This window comes from Pituophis catenifer, unplaced genomic scaffold, assembly GCF_029215685.1.
Source record: "Pituophis catenifer annectens isolate HBS135680 unplaced genomic scaffold, rPitCat1.0.hap2 SCAF_5, whole genome shotgun sequence".
Taxonomy (NCBI): domain Eukaryota; kingdom Metazoa; phylum Chordata; class Lepidosauria; order Squamata; family Colubridae; genus Pituophis; species Pituophis catenifer.
This window is the reverse complement of record NW_027256885.1, coordinates 71588623-71608882: the sequence shown is the minus strand read 5'-3', so window position 1 is coordinate 71608882 and position 20260 is coordinate 71588623. Positions and strand designations below refer to the sequence as shown.

Here is a 20260-nt window from a genome sequence, read left to right as displayed (position 1 = left end):
TGACAATGTCAACAGCATATAAGAAAAATTTGTATAAGATGTTTTACAGGTGGCATTTACCCCCAGCAAGAATAGCCAGAATGTACAAAAATAAATTGGAGAAATGTTGGAAGTGTCATCAGACTCCGGGCTCATATTACCATATGTGGTGGACATGTGCAGAAGCTAAAAGATATTGGACTAAAATCCACAAATGGCTGGAAAAAATGACAAAGAAACATATTGACTTTAAACCAGAGACATTTTTATTGGGGATTTTACCAGAAATATACAATAGAGAAATCAGATATTTAATTGTGAATGTTTTAACGGTGGCTAGAATTGTATTTGCTAGAAATTGGAAAGGTGAGAAGATACTCACGGATGACGACGTTATCAAGAAAATTTTGGCGTGTGCTGAAATGAGTAAATTGACATTTGTAATTAGGGAACAAGAAGATAAACAATATTATTTGATATGGGATCTATTTTATCAATGGTTAGACAAGAAAGAATGGAAATGAAATATGAAATATGAAATGGATAAGATAATAAAACATATAAAGGGTTTTTTTTCCCTTATAGAGGACAATTTACTGTTAAATAATTGGTAAATGAGAATAATAATGTAATAAACTGTTAAATAAGAAAATGTTGGATAGAGGATTAAGCACAAAAGATTTGTAACCGATCAATACACTTTCTGTAATTGTAATGGATAATAATTGTTTTATGTTTTAAGTTTTGTTTAAAAATAAAAAAAATCCAAAAAAAAAGAAAGAAAAACACTGAAAGATGGAGCCCAAGGTTTCACAATAACTAGCAGAGTGAGAATGGATTTCACCACTCCAATATCTTCCAATTGCTAGGAGAATACATTTCTTTCTTTTATACTGGAAAACATTTGCTTTATTTGGGCATACTGGTAAACACTTGCAGTAAAAAGGTGGCTGTAATCATTGCAAATGAAATAGACCAACAGCCTCACATCTCACATACAATTTCTGTTTAAAATAAGTACATACAATTATTAGAATTTTTGGACTTGTACTGTTAGAAGGTAAAAGCCTCCATGACATCTTGTAGCCAGACCACACACTAATCATGGTCATGCCTGACCCCAGGAAACCCCAGGTCATAAAACAAAGAACCACTTGAGCCTTTCTGCCAAGTTTGACACTTTGGATTAAACTGATAGGAAGTTGGTAGATACTGGTAACTCAATCAAAATCATTAGAAATGCCCCCAGGATATGGAAATCCTTTACACATACAAGATTCCCCAAACCTGGACCCAAGGTCAACACCAAGGCACACAAGGGGGATGAAACTGGCCAAAGGTGACAGCCCATTCAAGTAAACATTCCTTTCAGGTACCAAAAAAAAAAATCCCTTCCTCTGTGATTGCCACCTCCAGCTGCAATGTTAAGCCAGTTAATAATGTAAATAAGTGGAAAACCCCACAAGCTCAGCAGGGTGCCTTAACCACCAAGTGCCCCCTTTTGGCCATCCAGCTAATTGCAGCTTCCAATAATTCCTAGAGGGCAAGTCCTATCCCTGGGAGGAGCAAAGAAAATGTTTCTCTATAAAGGTAACTATCTCAAACCTGTAAGTTGTTGCAACCTTCGATTGCTGTACTGCACATTATGCTTTCAAAATAAATTCTGCCTCTGCTCCAAGCAATTCACCCTGTGTATTCTTTAGATGACCCAGCCTGGATTCCAACCTAGGACTTTCTTCTAACACAATGGTCACAGTAGTACAGTGCATATGCATATGCATTTGGACAAGCTATTCTTTGTAATACACATTTTTTAAAAAGAAAAGCACTCACTTTTTCATTTCGCAGAGCAACATTCGAATGAGGGTAGCCTGTAAGGGCTCAATCATTAATCTCCTCCACATATCAAGTGCTAGCTGTCATGGTACAATAAAAAACAAGTCAATAAAAGAACTGTCATTTCATTCATTCTTATTTTTAAAAAGATGCTCAGTCCTAAAGGCTCCAAAACAGAGGAATAAACTGAAAGAATACTAAATAGACAATAAGCATAACAATTCCTCCTCTTATGAAGGAGATCTCCAGCAGCTGAATTTCTACCAAATCTAAAACTTCCTGTCATTTCAAAAGAAGTGATGGAGGAATGTTTCCTTGTATTTTATCTACCCCACTAGTTTTTCTTTTTTCAACAAATTACTGTGAAAAGAAATTATGCCAATTCCAGGGCCATCCCAAATTGCATCTAATATCCAGGAATAAGTAGCACTTTGGAACCGAAGAATTATTTCTCTGCCCTTGGAAAAACAGACATGACAAAAATGCAATGCTTAAACAAATTAAGTACAGTTTAGCAAATACTGAATTCTAGTACTTTATTAAGCATTCTGAACAGTAAGTTATAGAAATATATATTATAGAGCAAAAATATTATATATAACCACCAGCAATTCCAATTCCTTGATAAAAGTAAACGTACTATACATGGTTTTGAAAGACAATTTTGCTTCCATTCACACTTCTGTGGAGGGAGTGGGTGTACATGTAAGTTTTAAATGCACTTAAAATGTAACTTTTGGAGTGCCCCCAAATGGAAATTAATTTAGGGCTGCATGAGGTAAAGATTTTATTTAAAATACATGATTTAAGAGTTTAATGAAAGGACTATTAACATTGTAGAAAAAATAATTAAGCCGCCCTTGGTTCATTTTTACTTTCAACAAACGAATTAAAAACAAAATTAAAGACTTATTCAAAAATTTTAAACAGGAGCAATTAAAGGTTACTTTTTTGGGGAACTGCTATTTCTCATATCTGTCTGTGTATCAGCCCTTTGAGGTATGCAAGATCAATAAACAGGCATGGCAGGGACTCTAGGAATGTTTTTATTGTAGCAGACTAACCAAATCTTGAAAGCCTATTAGAGTCCTCTCTGCCCCATTTTATACCAAACAAAATCAAGGGAGACTAATTTTTGAGGTTTTTTTCTCATACTTTCCTCTTTTTCAAGATTGATAATCTTTTCAGAGAATCTCCCCTTAACCATCTGATCATTCCTTCTCCATTTTTGAAGGCCAGATTTAGATCCCTTATAGTCTATGTGTTGTACATATCTCTGACACACCTCTCACCATAAAAACATATTGACAAGTACTACATCTTTGGCTGATTTGGGGCCCTCAGAAATCAGTGTAACTTAGTCTTGACTTAAATTTCATTGATTGCAATGGAATCCTATCTATTACTTTTTATTCATGAATTATTCCTGACTCTATCTTCAACCCTTGAAGTGATGTCCCAGTGTCTGGAGGCCGTGAGGGTCTGGATGGGGAGGAACAGGCTCCGACTCAACCCTTCCAAGACCGAGTGGCTGTGGATGCCGGCATCCCGATATAGCCAGCTGGTGCCATCACTGGCTATTGGGGGCGAGTCATTGACCCTCACAGAGGGGGCTCGCAACTTGGGCGTCCTCCTGGACACACGGCTGTCTTTAGAAGAGCATATGATGGCCGTGGCCAGGGGGGCTTTTTATCAGGTTCACCTGATACGCCAGTTGCACCCCTTTCTGGATCAGGATTCCTTATGCACAGTCACTCATGCTCTCGTCACTTCCCGCCTGGACTACTGTAACGCTCTCTACATGGGGCTCCCCTTGAGGAGCACCCGGAGGCTCCAACTGGTCCAGAATGCGGCCACGCGGGTGATTACGGGAGCGACATGGCGCTCCCATATAACACCTCTCCTGCGCGAGCTGCACTGGCTCCTGGTGGTCTTCCGGGTGCGCTTCAAGGTGTTGGTTCTCACCTTTAAAGCGCTCCATGGCTTAGGGCCAGGGTATTTAAGAGACCGCCTTCTGCTACCGATAACCTCCCACCGGCCAATACGCTCTCACAGAGAGGGCCTCCTCAGGGTGCCGTCGGTCAAGCAATGTCGGCTGGCGGCCCCCAGGGGGAGAGCCTTCTCTGTGGGGGCACCCGCCCTCTGGAATGAGCTTCCTCCTGGAATACGACTGATCCCGGATCTCCGCACTTTCTGTAAGGCCCTGAAGACGTTTTTATTTCAGCAAGCCGGCCTAGCCTAATTAGGTTTTTTATGGGTTAGTTTTTAATTGTATAGCTTTGAGGTTTTAAATTGGGGGCCGACTGATTTAATTTATTTTAGCTATCTTAACTTTTATATTGTATGTATTTTAATTTCGGCTGTTCACCGCCCTGAGTCCCTAGGGGGAGAAGGGCGGTATATAAATTCAAATATATATATATATATATATATGTATGTATATAAATAAATAAATAATTCCACTTGACTTTTATTTCATAGAAAAAAAACCAAGAATAAATAACCATTCACAGTTTGCTGGTAGAAATGTGATATAAATAGGTACATATAGATACAGACCTTACTGTTTTCTTGACAAAAATAAGCAAAAATATAGGATAGGCTTACGTACACCTACAGTATCTCTAAAGCAGTGTTTCTTAACCTTGGCCACTAAGGTGTGTGGACTTCAACTCCCAAAATTCCCGAGCCAGGTATTGCAGTTGAAGTCCACACATCTTTAAGTTGCTATGGTTGAGAAACAATGCTGTAAAGCAGGGGTGTCAAATTCGATTTCATTGAGGGCTGCATCAGGGTTGTGTTTGACCTCAGGGGGCCAGGGTGGGCGTGGCCAGGGTGGGTGTGGCCAGCTTGACATCACTTGTGTCGGGGGGGGGCGCCTGTGGTGACCTGAGCACTCTGTCAACAAAAACGGGCTCCTGAGCTCCTTTTTCGGCCGCGACAGCCTGCAGCCCTCTGCCAGTTTTCACTGGCAGAGGGCTGCAGGAGGCTGTTATGGGTGAAAACAGAGTCTGGGAGGGCCGTGCATGGCCCTCCCGAGCTCCGTTTTCACTGGCAGAGGCACCGCGGGCCAGTCCTTTGCTGTTTCCAGGGCAGCCCTGCGGACCGGATCTAGCCCCCGGGCCTTGAGTTTGACACCCCTGCTCTAAAGTATTAACTTTACCTACACCATGTTCTGAAAAGGTCTCTACTAGCTCTATTCTTATCTACTTCCAAGTAAAGAAGCTACCTTAAACAAATAAGCATTGAATACATTCCAACCATTTTTGGCATTTCTGTCATCAGAACCTTGCAGCCCATATCTGCTCCTTTAGGGTTCACCCCTCCTATCTAGCTACAGCAATTTCAATTCCTCTGAATAGGTAAATCAAAACATAATTAAAAGCAAATAATAGCTGCAAGTGTTTCCTGGTGAACATTCAAGAAAATAATAAAAGCTTTGTTTTACTGATCCAACAAAATAGACATGATTTTGAAAAGACAGAAATCATCTTAATGGACAATTAGACAGTCACAAAATACGTCCTTTATAGTTAACTCTCTAAAGTTCTTTTCCATACTACTTACCTCTCCAATCTCCATCAATGGCTCACTCATATCCACACCTCCATAACCATATTGAAGATCTGCTTCAGTCAATTTGTTCTTTTTAATAAACTGTGTATTGAGGTATCTGTGAAAAAACGCAACACATTTCTTATCAGATATTTTCTAAAACTGTTCTATGGAAGAAAAAAAGTCAGGAAACACACAGCATTATTTTGTTTTACATTTTTAGACCCAAGGAATACGTATGCATGTACGATAATGAATTTCTAACACATCTCAAGGTTGGCCGATGCTCAGTTTTGGCCAAGTTACTGGAGAAATCAGTTGGCAGAGAGAGCAAAATAACATTATACAAACTTACAATATCTGACAACCTTGGGCTTTCAGTCCAATCACTGTGGCCCTATTCCCAATTAAGGTTTCCCACAGATAAACTGACCTCCATACTGAACACTCTGTGGCAGGGGAACTGCCCTGATGGACACATGATGGTGTAAAATTTTCTCAAGTTTAAAAATGTTTTAAGGCAAACTGTCATGTTGTGGGTTGTGTAGAGTCTCAGGCCCTGGGTCCGCGGCTGATGTTGTGTAATGCCAGGTCGGTGGTTAATAAAGCCCCCCTCATTTGTGACCTTATTTCGGAGGGGGGTGCGGACCTGGCAGGTATCACGGAGACCTGGCTGGGCCAGGAGGGGGGGGTCCCCCTCGTTGAGATGTGCCCGCCAGGTTTCCGTGCATTTCATCAGCCAAGGGCCCAGGGGAGGGGTGGGGGAGTGGCGGTGATTATTAGGGAAAGTCTTTGTCCGAGGGAGACCACTGTTCCTCAGATAGCCGGATGTGAGTCCCTCTGTGTAAAGTGGGGCCGTGGGGTGCAGATGGGTTTGCTGACTACGTACCTGGCTCCCTGCCACGTGGCAGCGACCCTGCCCGAGCTACTCGACGTCATTGCCGGGGTGGCGGTTGATACCCCCAGACTTATTGTCATGGGGGATTTCAACCTTCCATCCGCGGGTGAGGCGTCAGAGGTGGCTCGGGAGTTCATGGCTTCCATGACGGCCATGGACCTGACCCAGTTAGTTCAAGGCCCCACTCACATAGGGGGACACACTCTGGACCTGATTTTTGTCTCTGGTCAGTGGTTGAATGATCTTGGTAGAGGGGACCTAGATATTAAACCCTTGTCATGGACAGATCATTCGCTCCTCCAACTAGACTTTCCTACCGCCGCCCCCCGCCGCAGGGAGATGGAGCCAACTAGATGGTTCCGTCCCAGGCGCCTGATGGAACCCGAAAGGTTCCTGACGGAGCTTGGGCCGTGTCCTGAGACCCTAACACACGACTCGACTGAAGAGCTGGTGGCCGCCTGGGAAAGGGCGGCCGCTGGAGCTTTGGACCGCGTCGTGCCTTTGCGGCCTCTGACCCGATGCCGATCTCAACTGGCTCCTTGGTTTTCTGAGGAGCTGAGAGAGATGAAGCGTCGGAAAAGACGCCTAGAGAGCATTTGGAGGACTAGCCAATCCGATTCCGACCGGACACAGGTGAGGTCTTATATCAAGACCTACCTAGTGGCGATAAAAGCGGCAAAGTCTAACCACTTTTCCGCTCTTATCGCATCTGCAGAGAACCGCCCAGCCGCCTTGTTTAGGGTGACCCACTCCCTCCTCCGGGGGGGAGTGCGGGAAGATCCCTTGCAGGGTCGCGCTGAGGATTTTGTGCAATTCCTGCACGATAAAGTCGCTCGGATTCGGGATGGCTTGGACTCCGACTGGATGAGTCCACGGGAGGAGACGAGGGCAGGTCTTGAGAATGTTACCTGGGAGGAGTTTGATCCTGTGACTCCCGAGGATGTGGACAGGGTTCTGGGTAAGATTAGTGCCGCCACGTGTTTATTGGACCCGTGTCCCTCCTGGTTGGTGCTGGCCTCCCGGGAGGTTACACGAGGCTGGCTCCAGGGGATTATAAGTGCTTCTCTGAGTGAGGGTGCCTTTCCTGCTGCCTTGAAAGAGGCGGTAGTGAGGCCCCTCCTCAAGAAGCCTTCCCTGGACCCGGCTGAATTAGCCAACTATCGTCCAGTCTCCAACCTTCGTTTTGTGGCGAAGGTTGTTGAGAGCGTGGTGGCACGACAACTTCCCCGGCACCTGGATGAAGCTATCTATCTAGACCCGTACCAGTCGGGCTTCAGGCAGGGGTACAGCACTGAAACGGCATTGGTCGCGTTGGTGGATGATCTCTGGAGGGCTCGGGACAGGGGCTGCTCCTCTGTCCTAGTCCTATTAGACCTCTCGGCGGCTTTTGATACCATCGACCATGGTATCATGCTGCAGCGGTTGAGGGGGTTAGGAATAGGGGGCACCGTTTTGCGGTGGTTCTCCTCCTTCCTCTCCGACCGCTCGCAGTTTGTGTTGGCAGGGGGACAGAGGTCGACCTCGAGGCATCTCGCATGGGGAGTGCCACAAGGGTCGGTCCTCTCGCCTCTCCTGTTCAACATTTATGTGAAGCCGCTGGGTGAGATCATCCGTGGTTTCGGGGTGAAGTGTCATCTGTACGCTGACGATACTCAGCTGTACATCTCCACCCCAGACCACCCCAACGATGCCCTTGATGTGATGTCCCGCTGCCTGGAGGCCGTGCGGGCCTGGATGGGGAGGAACAGGCTCAGACTCAACCCCTCCAAGACCGAGTGGCTGTGGCTTCCGGCGCCCCGATATGGTCAGCAGGTGCCATCGCTGACTATTGGGGGTGAATCTTTGCCCCCCACAGAGAGGGCTCGCAATCTGGGTGTCCTCCTGGACGCATGGCTGTCTTTAGAAGAGCATATGACGGCCGTGGCCAGGGGGGCCTTTTATCAGGTTCGCCTGATTCGCCAGTTGCAGCCCTTTCTGGATCGGGACGCCTTGCGCACGGTCACTCACGCCCTTGTCACCTCCCAGTTGGACTATTGTAATGCTCTCTACATGGGGCTCCCCTTGAAGAGCACTCGGAGGCTCCAACTGGTCCAGAATGCGGCCGCGCGGGTGGTTATGGGTGCAACCCGTTGTGCCCATGTGACACCCCTCCTGCGCGAGCTGCACTGGCTCCCAGTGGTCTTCCGGGTGCGATTCAAGGTGTTGGTTACCACCTTTAAAGCGCTCCATGGCATAGGACCCGGGTACCTTCGAGACCGACTTCTGCCACCAATAGCCTCCCACCGACCAGTTCGCTCCCACAGAGAGGGTCTCCTCCGGGTGCCATCAGCCAAGTTATGTCGGCTGGCGACACCCAGGGGGAGGGCCTTCTCTGTGGGAGCTCCAGCCCTGTGGAATGAATTGCCCCCCGAAATACGAAAGATTTCCGTCCTCCGGGTGTTTCGCTGCGCTCTGAAGACCCTGTTGTTCCGCCAGGCAGGGCTATTAACATAATGTTTTAAATTGGGGTATTTTAAATTTCTGGGATTTTAATTGGAGCCTAATTATTTAATGATTTTAAATTTTAATTGTTGTCGTGTTTTTTGTGTTTTTAAATAGGCTGTACACCGCCCTGAGTCCTTCGGGAGAAGGGCGGTATAGAAATAAAATTATTATTATTATTATTATTATTATGTAGAGATTGTCATGTAGCGATCTAGAACTTTCCTGCCTGAATAGAATAGAATAGAATAGAATAGAATAGAATAGAATAGAATAGAATAGAATAGAATAGAATAGAATAGAATAGAATAGAATAGAATAGAATAGAATTTTTTTATTGGCCAAGACACACAAGGAATTTGTCTTGGTACATATACTCTCAGTGTACATAAAAGAAAAGATACGTTCATCAAGAAACATAAGGTACACCACTTAATGATAGTCATAAGGTACAAATAAGCAATCAGGAAACAATATCAATATAAATCTTAAGGATACAAGCAACAAAGTTACAGTCATACAGTCATAAATGGAAGGAGATGGGTGGTGGGAACGATGAGAAGATTAATAGTAGTGCAGACTTAGTAAATAGTTTGACAGTGTTGAGGGAATTATTTGTTTAGCAGAGTGATGGCATTTGGGAAAAAACTGTTCTTGTGTCTAGTTGTTCTGGTGTGCAGTGCTCTATAGCATCGTTTTGAGGGTAGGAGTTGAAACAGTTTATACATAGCACATCTCTAGTGATTTATTGAAGATTCGGGCCAATTGGTCAGCACAGACTTTTAAGCAAGGAGTTCTCTTGTCTGGGCCTGGAGCTTTTCCTGGCTTTTGTCTGTGAAATAGGTCTTGCACTTCCTTTTCTGTGATCACTAGGGGTTGTGAACTCAATGGCATGGGGTCAGTTGTAGGAGTCTTGGCCGTTGTTGGTGTGTCTGAGATGGAGGTTGTGGAGATAGGTGGCTGTAGTTTCCTTTCAAACCTGCAGTAAAACATGTTCAGGTCATCTGCCAGTTGCTGATTTCCTTCAGCTTGGGAAGGAGGTTTGCCATAGCCGGTGATATTTTTAAGAGTTTTCCACGTTTGCTGGTTCATTTGTTGAGAACTGATTCCTTAGCTTTTCAGAGTAGCTTCTTTTTGCTGCTCTGATCTCCCTTGTTAATACATTTCTGGCCTGATTGTACAGCATTTTATCACCTTTTCTGTAGGCTTCCTCTTTGGAACAACATAGCTGCTTAAGTTTAGCTGTGAACCAAGGTTTGTTGTTACTGTATATTCGCAAGTTCCTGGTGGGTACACATAGGTCTTCACAGAAGCTGACATATGATGTTACAGTCTGTGAGCTCATCTAAGTCTGCAGAGGTACTTTCAAAAACATTCCAATCAGTGCAGTCAAGGCAGGCCTGTAGCTTTAACTGCCTCCTCCGTCCAGGTCTTCACTGATTTAATTGTTGGTTTTGTGGTTTTAAGTCTTTGCCTGTAAGCAGGTACAAGGTGAATCATGCAATGGTCAGAGTGTCCCACAGCTGCTCGTGGTAAGGACCGATAAGCATCTTTTAGTGTTGTGTAGCAATGGTCTAAAGTATTCTTGCCTCTAGTGGGACAATTGACATGCTGAAAGTATTTTGGTAGCTCTTTCCATAAGTTTGCCTTGATTAGATCTCTCAAAATAATGGCCAGTGAATCAGGGTATTTGGCTTCAGACTCCATAATTTGGTCAGCTAGAGTTCGTAATGCCTTGTTTACACAGCCTTGAGGTGGGACATAAACAGCAATTAGAAGAAATGAGGAAAATTCACGAGGCGAGTATGGTTTGCAGTTGATAATTAATGTCTCTAGGTTTTCGTCACAGGATTTATATATTATAGCTATATCCTGAGACCAGCTGTTGTTGATATATAAGCATAAGCCTCCTCCCTTCTTTTTACCAGATGTTTCTGCAATTCTGCCTGATCGTTGAATCTGAAACCCTGGGATATGCAGGCTGCTATCTTCAATTGGTTCATTTAACCAGGTTTCAGAGAAGCATAGGGCTGCTGAATTGTAAAAGTCAGAATTGTATCTGTTTAAAAGGAGTATTTCATCCATCTTATTAGCAAGTGAACATATGTTGGTTAGGAAAATTGAAGGCAGAGGAGTTTTATTTCTCCTATTCCTTAATCTGTTTAAAATCCCCACCCTTTTACCTCTCTTTCTTCACTTCTTCAGTTTGGTTTTTTGGTAATCCATGGCTCCGGGGAAATTATTTCTTCCTGTGTTCGAATCTCCTCCGCATTTGTAAAGGGGGGGGGGGGATCACAGAAAACTGCTCCTTAAAGAAACATTGCTTAATTTTTAGCAGATGGTCTTGTAAGAAATCAGTAGTGAGTCACAGAGAATAATTAAAAATAAAGAAACCATTAGAGAGCATTTCACGGAGGCAGCCTTCGGTGGCACCATCTTGTATCCAGACCCAAGACACCCAAGAGCAGACACATCCGCATTTTGATGAAAATAAATAAAACGGCAGAAGTGTTAGGCAGTGGAAGACACTGTTGGTGGTTGTCAAACATTGCATGTGTTGCATGGGCCCGACTCATGAGGGGGGCCACACGCCCAATCTTGTTTTTATCTCAGAACAGTGGCGGGTTGAGTTCGGTGGGGGAGAATCTGCTATTTATCCCGTCATGGACCGATCACTATCTCCTCCGGCTAGGCTTCCAGTATGCCACCCCCGCTGGGATGTGGGACCAACCACCTGGTTCCGCCCCAGATGCCTGATGGACCCTGAGAGGTTCCAGGTGGAGCTGGGGACGATACCTCTCTCTCTCTCCCACGCCCCAGCTGCGACCCTGGTGGATGCCTGGGATAAGACGGCCGCCGGGGCTCTCGACCGGGTTGTGCCTTTGCGGCCTCTGACTCGACGCAGATCCCGGTTGGCTCCATGGTTTATGGGGGAGCTCCGGGAGATGAAGCGCCGTAGGAGAGGCCTAGAGAGTTGTTGGAGAACCAGTCGTTCTGAATCTGACCGTGTACAGCTAAGTTCGTTCACACAATCTTACCTAGTGGAGATGGCGGCGGCGAAGCGTCATTACTTCTCCGCCCTCATCGTGTCCGCAGATAATCGCCCGGCAGCCCTGTTTAGGGTGTCCCGCTCCCTCCTGAATCAGAGGGAGGGGGAGGACCCTCTGCAAGGGTGAGCCGAGGAGTTTAGTCAGCATCTGCTGGACAAGATCACTCAGATTCGGGACGGCTTGGCCTCCGACTGGGCAGGGTCAGACGGTGGGGGGGAGGCGGCGGGTCTTGTCATTTGGGAGGAGTTCGATCCTGTCACCCCAGAGGAAGTGGACAGGATCATGGGGAAACTGAGTGCGACCACATGTATATTGGACCCATGCCCCTCCTGGCTGGTTTATTCGGCTCGGGAGGTGTCACGTGACTGGATCCAGGCAGTGATAACTGCTTCATTGGGTGAGGGAAGCTTTCCTGCCACCTTGAAGGAGGCGGTGGTTAGGCCCCTCCTCAAGAAACCTGCCTTGGATCCAGCTGTTTTGAATAACTTCCGTCCCGTCTCCAACCTTCGCTTTCTTGCGAAGGTTGTTGAGTGTGTGGTGGCACGTCAGTTCCTGGTGCCCCTGGATGAAGCAGAATACCTCAATCCGTACCAATCGGGTTTCAGGCCCGTCCACAGCACGGAGACAGCATTGGTCGCGCTGGTGGATGATCTCTGGAGGGCTCGGGACAGAAGTTATTCCTCTGTTCTGGTCCTATTAGATCTTTCGGCGGCTTTCGATACCATCGACCATGGTATCTTGCTGCGACATCTCGAGGGGTTAGGAGTGGGAGGCACTGTTTTGCGGTGGTTCTCCTCTTACCTCTTGGGACGTACGCAAGCGGTGTTGGCAGGGGAGCAGAGGTCAGCCATGAGGCCCCTCACTTGTGGGGTCCCCCAGGGGTCAGTCCTCTCGCCTCTTCTGTTCAACATTTATATGAAGCCGCTAGGTGAGATCATCCGTGGTTTCGGGGTGAGGTATCATCAGTACACTGATGATACCCAGCTTTTTATATCCACCCCGAACCAGCCCAGTGATGCCCTCGACGTGATGTCCCGGTGCCTGGAAGCGGTATGGGTCTGGATGGGGAGGAACAGGCTTCAGCTCAACCCTGCCAAGACCGAGTGGCTGTGGGTACCAGCATCCCGGTCCGACCTAGAGGTTCCATCTTTGTCTATAGGGGATGAGGTGTTACCCCCGGTAGACAGGGCACGCAACTTGGGTGTCCTCCTGGATTCATGGTTGAGTTTAGAAGACCATATAACAGCCGTGACCAGGGGGGCGTTTGCCCAGGTCCACCTGGTGCACCAGTTGCGCCCTTATTTGGACCGGGATGCCCTACGCACAGTTACTCATGCGCTAGTCACCTCCCGTGTTGACTACTGCAACACTCTCTACCTAGGGCTGCCCTTGAGGACCATCCGGAGGCTTCAGCTGGTACAGAATGCAGCCGCGCGGGTCGTGATGGGTGGTTCCCGATACGCCCATGTTACACCTCTCCTGCGCGACTTGCATTGGTTGCCGGTTGCCCTCTGGGTGAGATTCAAGGTGCTGGTGATGACCTATAAAGCCCTACATGGCTCAGGTCCAGGTTATTTGTCGGACCATCTGCAACCAGCAACAGCTCCCCATCACCCGGTGCGTTCTCACAGGGAGGGCCTACTCAGGGTGCCGTCGATTAGACAGTTTCGACTGGCGACCCCTAGAGGCAGAGCTTTCTCTGTGGGTGCTCCCACCCTCTGGAATCAACTTCCTCTGGGGCTCTGGTTGGATCCTGACCTCCGCACCTTCCGCCGTGACTTAAAGACATGGTTGTTTAGCCTGGACTGGGGGGGTTATCATGTATTTTAACACGCTTTTATTCGGATATTTTATTGTTGTGAGCCACCCTGAGTCCTACAGAGATAGGACGGCATGTAAATAAAATAAAATAAATAAATAAATAAATAAAATAAATAAATAAAATAAATAAATAAATAAATAAATAAATAAATAAATAAATAAATTAAAATAAAATAAAATAAAATAAAATAATAAAATAAAATAAAATAAAAAAATAAATAAATAGATAAATAAATAAATAAATAAATAAATAAATAAATAAATAAATAAATAAATGTGTGCTGTATGAATTCAGGCATAGCAGGAAGAGAAATCTGAAGCTGAGGATCCAGCAGGATCTGAAAGAAAGACCTGTAGATTGGACTAGCTGGTAGAAAAGACTGCAGCATTTAGAAAGGACTGAGCAGGTATCAGTTTGATAAGGATGCACAAGGTAACTATGACATGATGTCTTGACAAAGATGCTGGAATTCCAAACAGTTTAGAAAAGCACTAATTTTTCCTCTGATTTCCTCTCTAGACTAAAAATAAGCCTGAGAAATGAAAGTGAAGCTGTTGACTGGAGTGAGCATATCAAACCTGTGATAAGAAATAATTCTGTGAATAAGGGAGGGAGGAAAAGAGACAAAAATATTGAGAAAACATATAGTTTGTAGAGCTACATGTAACCTCGTCTATGGAAAAGTATAGTTTGTTAAGTCAAGGCAGTGTTTCTCGACCTCGTCAACTTTAAGATGTGTGGACTTCAAGTCCCAGAATTCTAGGAGCTATAGTCCACACATCTTAAAAGTTGCCAAGATTGAGAAATACTAAGTTAAGGTCATGGTATATATTAGAAATAAGCACCAATTATTCTTCTAAAAGCACTGTAACAAACATCTCTGTAATTTTTAAGAACTGCGCGTATGTGTATGTAAAATTTCTGTCCCATTTTCCACCTTCCAACACAAGACACCAGATTTGGGGAAACAAAAAACTTCCAGCACAGATTTGTAGTCCTAGTTTATTTTTCTAATACAGTAGTAGAAGTGGGAGATATGTTGCCTGAATACAACAAATTGCCTTTTGGATATTGTGTGACTAGCCATGTCCCAAACAACTCTCACTTTGTACCTTTACAAGGCTCTTCCAATGAAAATTTGGTAAGCATATTCACAGCAAGTGTCAAAACTGTAAATGTACTCACTGGACCAAAACACTAAAACAGTTAAGATTAATCACATTTCCAAATTCCAGAATAAGTTCAAAATGTATTTACCTATATAAACAATCCATATACTCTGCCCCTTTACTGTATTCATCCCAGTTTCTGTGATACATTACCAGTACTTTTTCTTCAGAGTCCAAGACTGTCTGTGGAACAAAATACAGAGAAAAAAATTATTTTACTATTCATGTATTTTAAATGTTTAAAAAAACCTCAATGCATAATAAATTCAACTCTATAAACTATTTCAAGTATTTGGGAGAAGCCATAAGTATTTAACACTCCTGTATCATATTTCAGAAAATAAAAATGACTGTTTTCTTCCAGCAGACTATAATTGCTCTCTACTTAATATATGCACGCTCCTTAATTCTTACATTCAGTATTAACATTCACTTTTTATCCATTCCACTGTTACCTTGTGCAAATGGCGTACATGATTTTCCAAAAAAAATTTAGTTTCCATATAAAGTCTCTCCCCGAGTGGTTCGGGATAGGCCACACACAAAGCATATATGTCCCTGGGTGTCAGGTCAAGGATAAAATATGTTTTAGGCTTTTGTAACTCAAGTTCTAATGAGAGCTTGACAGAAAGGAAAAAGAAAACCAGTATCTTGCTGGGGTTCCAAAGAGGTTGATTCATTTGCCATTCCAGCTGCAGTTCACTCTGATGAAGAGTAAGGGTTTTCAAACTTTTTCAGGCTGCAGGGGAAAAAAATCCTGGAACCCCTGCCTCTCAGACAGTGTAGAGAACACTTATGGGTAGAAAGGGGGGCTTTCTCCAAAAGATGGCACCAGAAGGGATTAAGTGCAAAGCATTCATATATTCATGGCATATTGCATAAAAGCCCTTTGGACTCAAATCAATTAAAGAATGGCTTTACCAGAAGGGCGAAGTTTTGGAATGGCCCAGACAGATCCCGGACCTGAATCCAATTGAATATCTGTGGGGTGACCTGAAGAGGGCTGTGCACAGATGTCCTCGCCATCTGACAGATTTGGAGTGCTTTTGCAAGGAAGAGTGGGCAAAGATTCCCAAGGCAAGATGTGCCAAAAGACTGAATGCTGTCATAAAATCAAGAAGTGCTTCAACAAAGTATTAATTTAAGGGTGTGCACAACTATGTAACCACGTTATTGTACGTTTTTATTGGCATTTTTTGACCTAAAAGATTTCAGTTTGTTTATTAATTGAATTGTACAGCTTATATGTTATAATAAAGGTGGAAAAAATTCTGAAATGATTTCTCTTGGTCTGAATGTTTTGTATCTCAAAAACCTGGCATTTTAACAAGGGTGTGTAGACTTTTTATATCCACTGAATATTAAATAGGAGACAAGATTTTTTTCTAGATATGTATGTCACATCTAAAGGTACTTGGGATGATTGGATATTTGAATTTTTTTCTCCCTTCTTTCACACTGTATTTCACAAAGATAATATATTAAATATCGACCAAAAACTTTGACATTCTTTCTTCCTTTCTTTATCAAACCATAGTTAAAAGACATTAGTGAATTAGGTTAATACTAAGTTAGAGAAAAAACTGAAGCTCAGGAGCACAGGACCCCCTTTAAAGTCAAAATTCATACATCCCATTTGAGAACACTCTTAAAAAGTTGGTACTACCATAGACAGTGGCTAGCTTCTCACATTATATTTAGCCATACTACTTGAAGTCAATAAAGCATAGCATCCTAGTACACAGAATACGCTAAGCTGCAACCCATGGTTTACAAACTGGAATAGCGGGAATTACATAACATCCTACATCTAAAGAAACTACATTCGGGGCTAAGGTGGTATTGTGAATTCCAGTTCAATAGTCTGACTAAATCTGAGAACTTCCGGTTTGCGAGCCTCGGCGACGGCGGTGTTTCTTTAAAGACCGCCAGCCCCGCCGCCTGTAGAGCCGCCCCGCGATCGAGGAGCGGCTCGAAAACTCCAAAATCTTGAAGATTGAAGGAGAAGAGATAGCAGGGTACAGGTTGAGCCCCTGTAACCCCCCAGGGAACTGTTTCTGGGGAGGAAACAGGCGTGGCTCCCTTCCAACCTGCTGAAACTCCGGGCGGCGTGGGACGTTTCTGCTAATTAGCAGAACAAGCCGGCAGCAGCAAACTCTTAAAGCGAAAGGAACTAATTTTAACAATCAACGGAAATATCAACTTGAATCCAGAAACTTGAAAACTGCAAGTATCAGTGCTTTGTTGACTTTCTAATTTAAAAGAGAAAGTGAGTGAGTGAAAGTGATTTGAAAAAAATGGCGCCCAGCATTTGAGTTAACGAGCTAATGAAAGTGGATTTGTGAAGCCTTCCTGCTTTGTTACAAAGTTATAAAGCTGCTACAAAGTTGCTCTATCTAAAGAAAAAATTTCTTTTTCTAAAATTTGACTTTGTTTTACTTCAGCTTCACTTGATTAAATCTGGGGGACTTTTTTAGAAGCTTTTGTGGAAGAGGGAAAGGAAAAAGAACTTCCCTCTTTAGAAAAATTAGCTTACGTGGCACAATGGCTTCAAAGAAGCAGGAAGGGAAGGCATCAGGGGGGGGATCCCCCACACATAAACATCAAACGCAACTTCCCCCTGCTCAACAGTTACAAACTCAGAAAAAAGAAATTGATGTGGGAGATTTAAAAGACTTTATTTCTAAAACTTTGGATGAAAAATTTCAAGAATCTCAACAGGAAATAGATCATAAACTTCAAAAATCACATGAGGAATTTCTGCAGGAAATTAATGAAGTTAAAGATATGGTGAAGCAGAATCAAAATATGGTGACCAAAAAAATATCAGAAGTGGCGTCTGGCCTGGCAAATTTTATTGGGAAAGTTGATTTTAAAGTTGAAGAACTCAAATTAGAAGTTAATGTTAGGATGAAAGATAATGACTATAAAATTGAAGAAGCTGATAATAAAATGCAGAGAATTGAAGATGAGATTGTCATGATACAATTCCGGGCGATGGAATTTGCCATACGGCTTCGGGGAATTCGAGAGGAGGAGAGACAGGACTTGAGACAAGTTTGCTCTGAAGCCTTGGCTAAGATCTTACAAGTTAACCCTGATCTGGTATTTCACAAAATAGATAAAATTTACAGAGTGAACTCTTGGGTGGCCAGACAAAGACAACTGCCTAGAGATGTGGTCATATATTTTACTGAGAGAGAAATTAGAAATGAAATCCTCCAAAAATCTTTTCACACCTCTGTACAAGTGGGGGGCTCACGACTTGTAATTTTTAAAGAATTACCTCCTAAAATGCTGAAAGCTAGAAAAGAATTTGGTTTTCTTGTTAAGGAATTGAAAGACTTACAGATACCCTTCCGGTGGGACGCGCCAGCTGGGATAATTTTTAGATATAAGGGAGAAGGATATCGATTGAATACTGTGGAGAAGGCACAACATTTTTATAGTACTATTCTTAAGGAAAGAACACCATCTCCACGTACATCTACAGTTTTGGAGATTAAGGAGAGTGAAGAGAGGCAATTGGAAGAACAGCCTAAGCAGGAATTAGAAAATGTGCAAGGTGCAGAAGGAGGTTTTCTGAGTAAGCAGCTAAAAACAGCCAAAGCTCCTGGCACGGATGGTTTGACTGCAGTGTATTACAAAACTTTACAAGCTGAAATGGTGGAACAACTTAGAGACTTATTTTGCAATATTCAACAAGGGGGTAAAATACCCCCATCTTGGACAACTGCTTATATATCTCTGATACCAAAGGAACAAGTTGGTCCTAAAAAACCAGAGAACTACAGACCAATATCTCTTTTGAACACAGACTATAAAATTTATGCGAAGGTATTAGCCAACAGGTTGATGCCAGTAATCCAAAAAGTAATTCATGAGGACCAAGCGGGATTTATTGAGGGCAGATATATGAAGGATAATGTAAGGCAAGTAATAGACTTATTGGAATATCTTGATAAGAATAAACAGATTTCTGCAGTGCTGGTTTTTTTGGATGCGGAGAAAGCCTTTGATAGAGTGGATTGGAACTTTCTACTAAAGACTTTAAAAAAGATGGGCTTTGGGGACCAATTTATACAGTCGATCTCAGCAATTTATCAAGAGCAAAAAGCACAGATTATTATTAATGGAAGTTTGACGACAGAGTTTAAAATTGAAAAAGGAACAAGACAGGGATGTCCGTTGTCCCCACTTTTATTTATATTAACATTGGAAGTCTTGCTAAATACAATACGGGACTCAAAAATTTTGAAAGGTATAGTGATAAGGCAAGAGGATTATAGAATAAAGGCATTTGCAGATGATCTGGTTGTTACCCTATCACAACCAATGGAATCAATAATCCTGATGAACGACATTATACAAGACTATGGTAGAGTTTCAGGTTTTAAACTGAACTCAAAAAAGACTAAAATGATAGTTAAGAATATGACACAAGATCGTAAACACGAGCTTGAAAGGAGGGCAGGTTTTGAAATTGTACCTAAGGTAAAATATCTTGGAATTCAGGTTGCAGAATCAAATATGAAATTGTTTCAAAATAATTATGAGGTGTTGTGGCGAGAGGTTCAGAAAGACATGGAGACTTGGAAAAAGCTGCAACTGTCTTTACTTGGAAGAATAGCAGCAGTTAAGATGAATATTTTGCCAAGATTTCTGTTTTTGTTCCAAATGATTCCGGTGCTTAAAAGTGACAAACAACTGAAAGTCTGGCAGTCTGGTGTGAATAAGTTTGTCTGGAACGAGAAAAAGCCGAGAGTGAAATTGAAAATTATGCAAGATGTTCCAGAAAGAGGAGGCCTTAAACTCCCAAACCTACAGTTATATTATGATGCAGCAGCTTTAACTTTAACAAGTGACTGGTTTGGAAATAAAAAGGCTGGAATATTGAATGCAGAAAGTTTTGATCTTGAATTTGGATGGCATGCTTACTTATTCTATGAAAATAAAGTGGATAAAGTATTTAAAAGTCATATACTTAGAGACTCCTTGATGAAAGTTTGGAAGAAGCACCGACTCAAATGGGATTATAAAATACCGCTATGGCTGGATCTTGGTCATACCTTGTGGAATACAAATATAATGTCACTCGGGGGGTTTTTATATAAAGAGGTTCTTTTTACAGATGCGGGCAGATGGCAGCTGAAGACATTGCAGACACTGTTGGACGAAGGGATTAATTTAACCTGGTTACAATATAATCAATTACAAATGAGATGGAAAGAGGACCAAAAAACTGGTATTATGTTGCATGAGGAAGAATTGGTTAGACATATAAGAGAGAAAGGTCCAATGCATATTAAAAGGCTTTATAATGTTTTGTTAGAAAGAGATTCAGAAACGGAATTAGTTAAAGATTGTATGATTAAGTGGGCACAGAATTTTGAAGAACCAGTGATGCTGGAAACTTGGGAAAAAATTTGGGTTCAGAATGTTAAATTTACACAGTCGCAAAACCTGAGAG

General features: G+C 43.1%; 1 protein-coding gene across 4 annotated transcripts in view; it reads right to left on the bottom strand.

Moving 5' to 3' along the window:
- Positions 1-20260, bottom strand: part of CUL2 (cullin 2) — a 156809-nt gene that overhangs the window by 99375 nt on the left and 37174 nt on the right. For 3 of the 4 annotated variants that reach the window (XM_070944641.1, XM_070944642.1, XM_070944643.1), the window contains exons 3-6: positions 15246-15348; positions 14879-14973; positions 5383-5488; positions 1813-1895 (exon numbers count right to left, since the gene is read on the bottom strand). In XM_070944641.1, the coding sequence (XP_070800742.1) occupies positions 1813-1895; positions 5383-5488; positions 14879-14973; positions 15246-15348 (387 nt within the window). The remainder of the gene's footprint in view (positions 1-1812; positions 1896-5382; positions 5489-14878; positions 14974-15245; positions 15349-20260) is intronic. The other variant, XM_070944644.1, reaches the window with a different exon arrangement.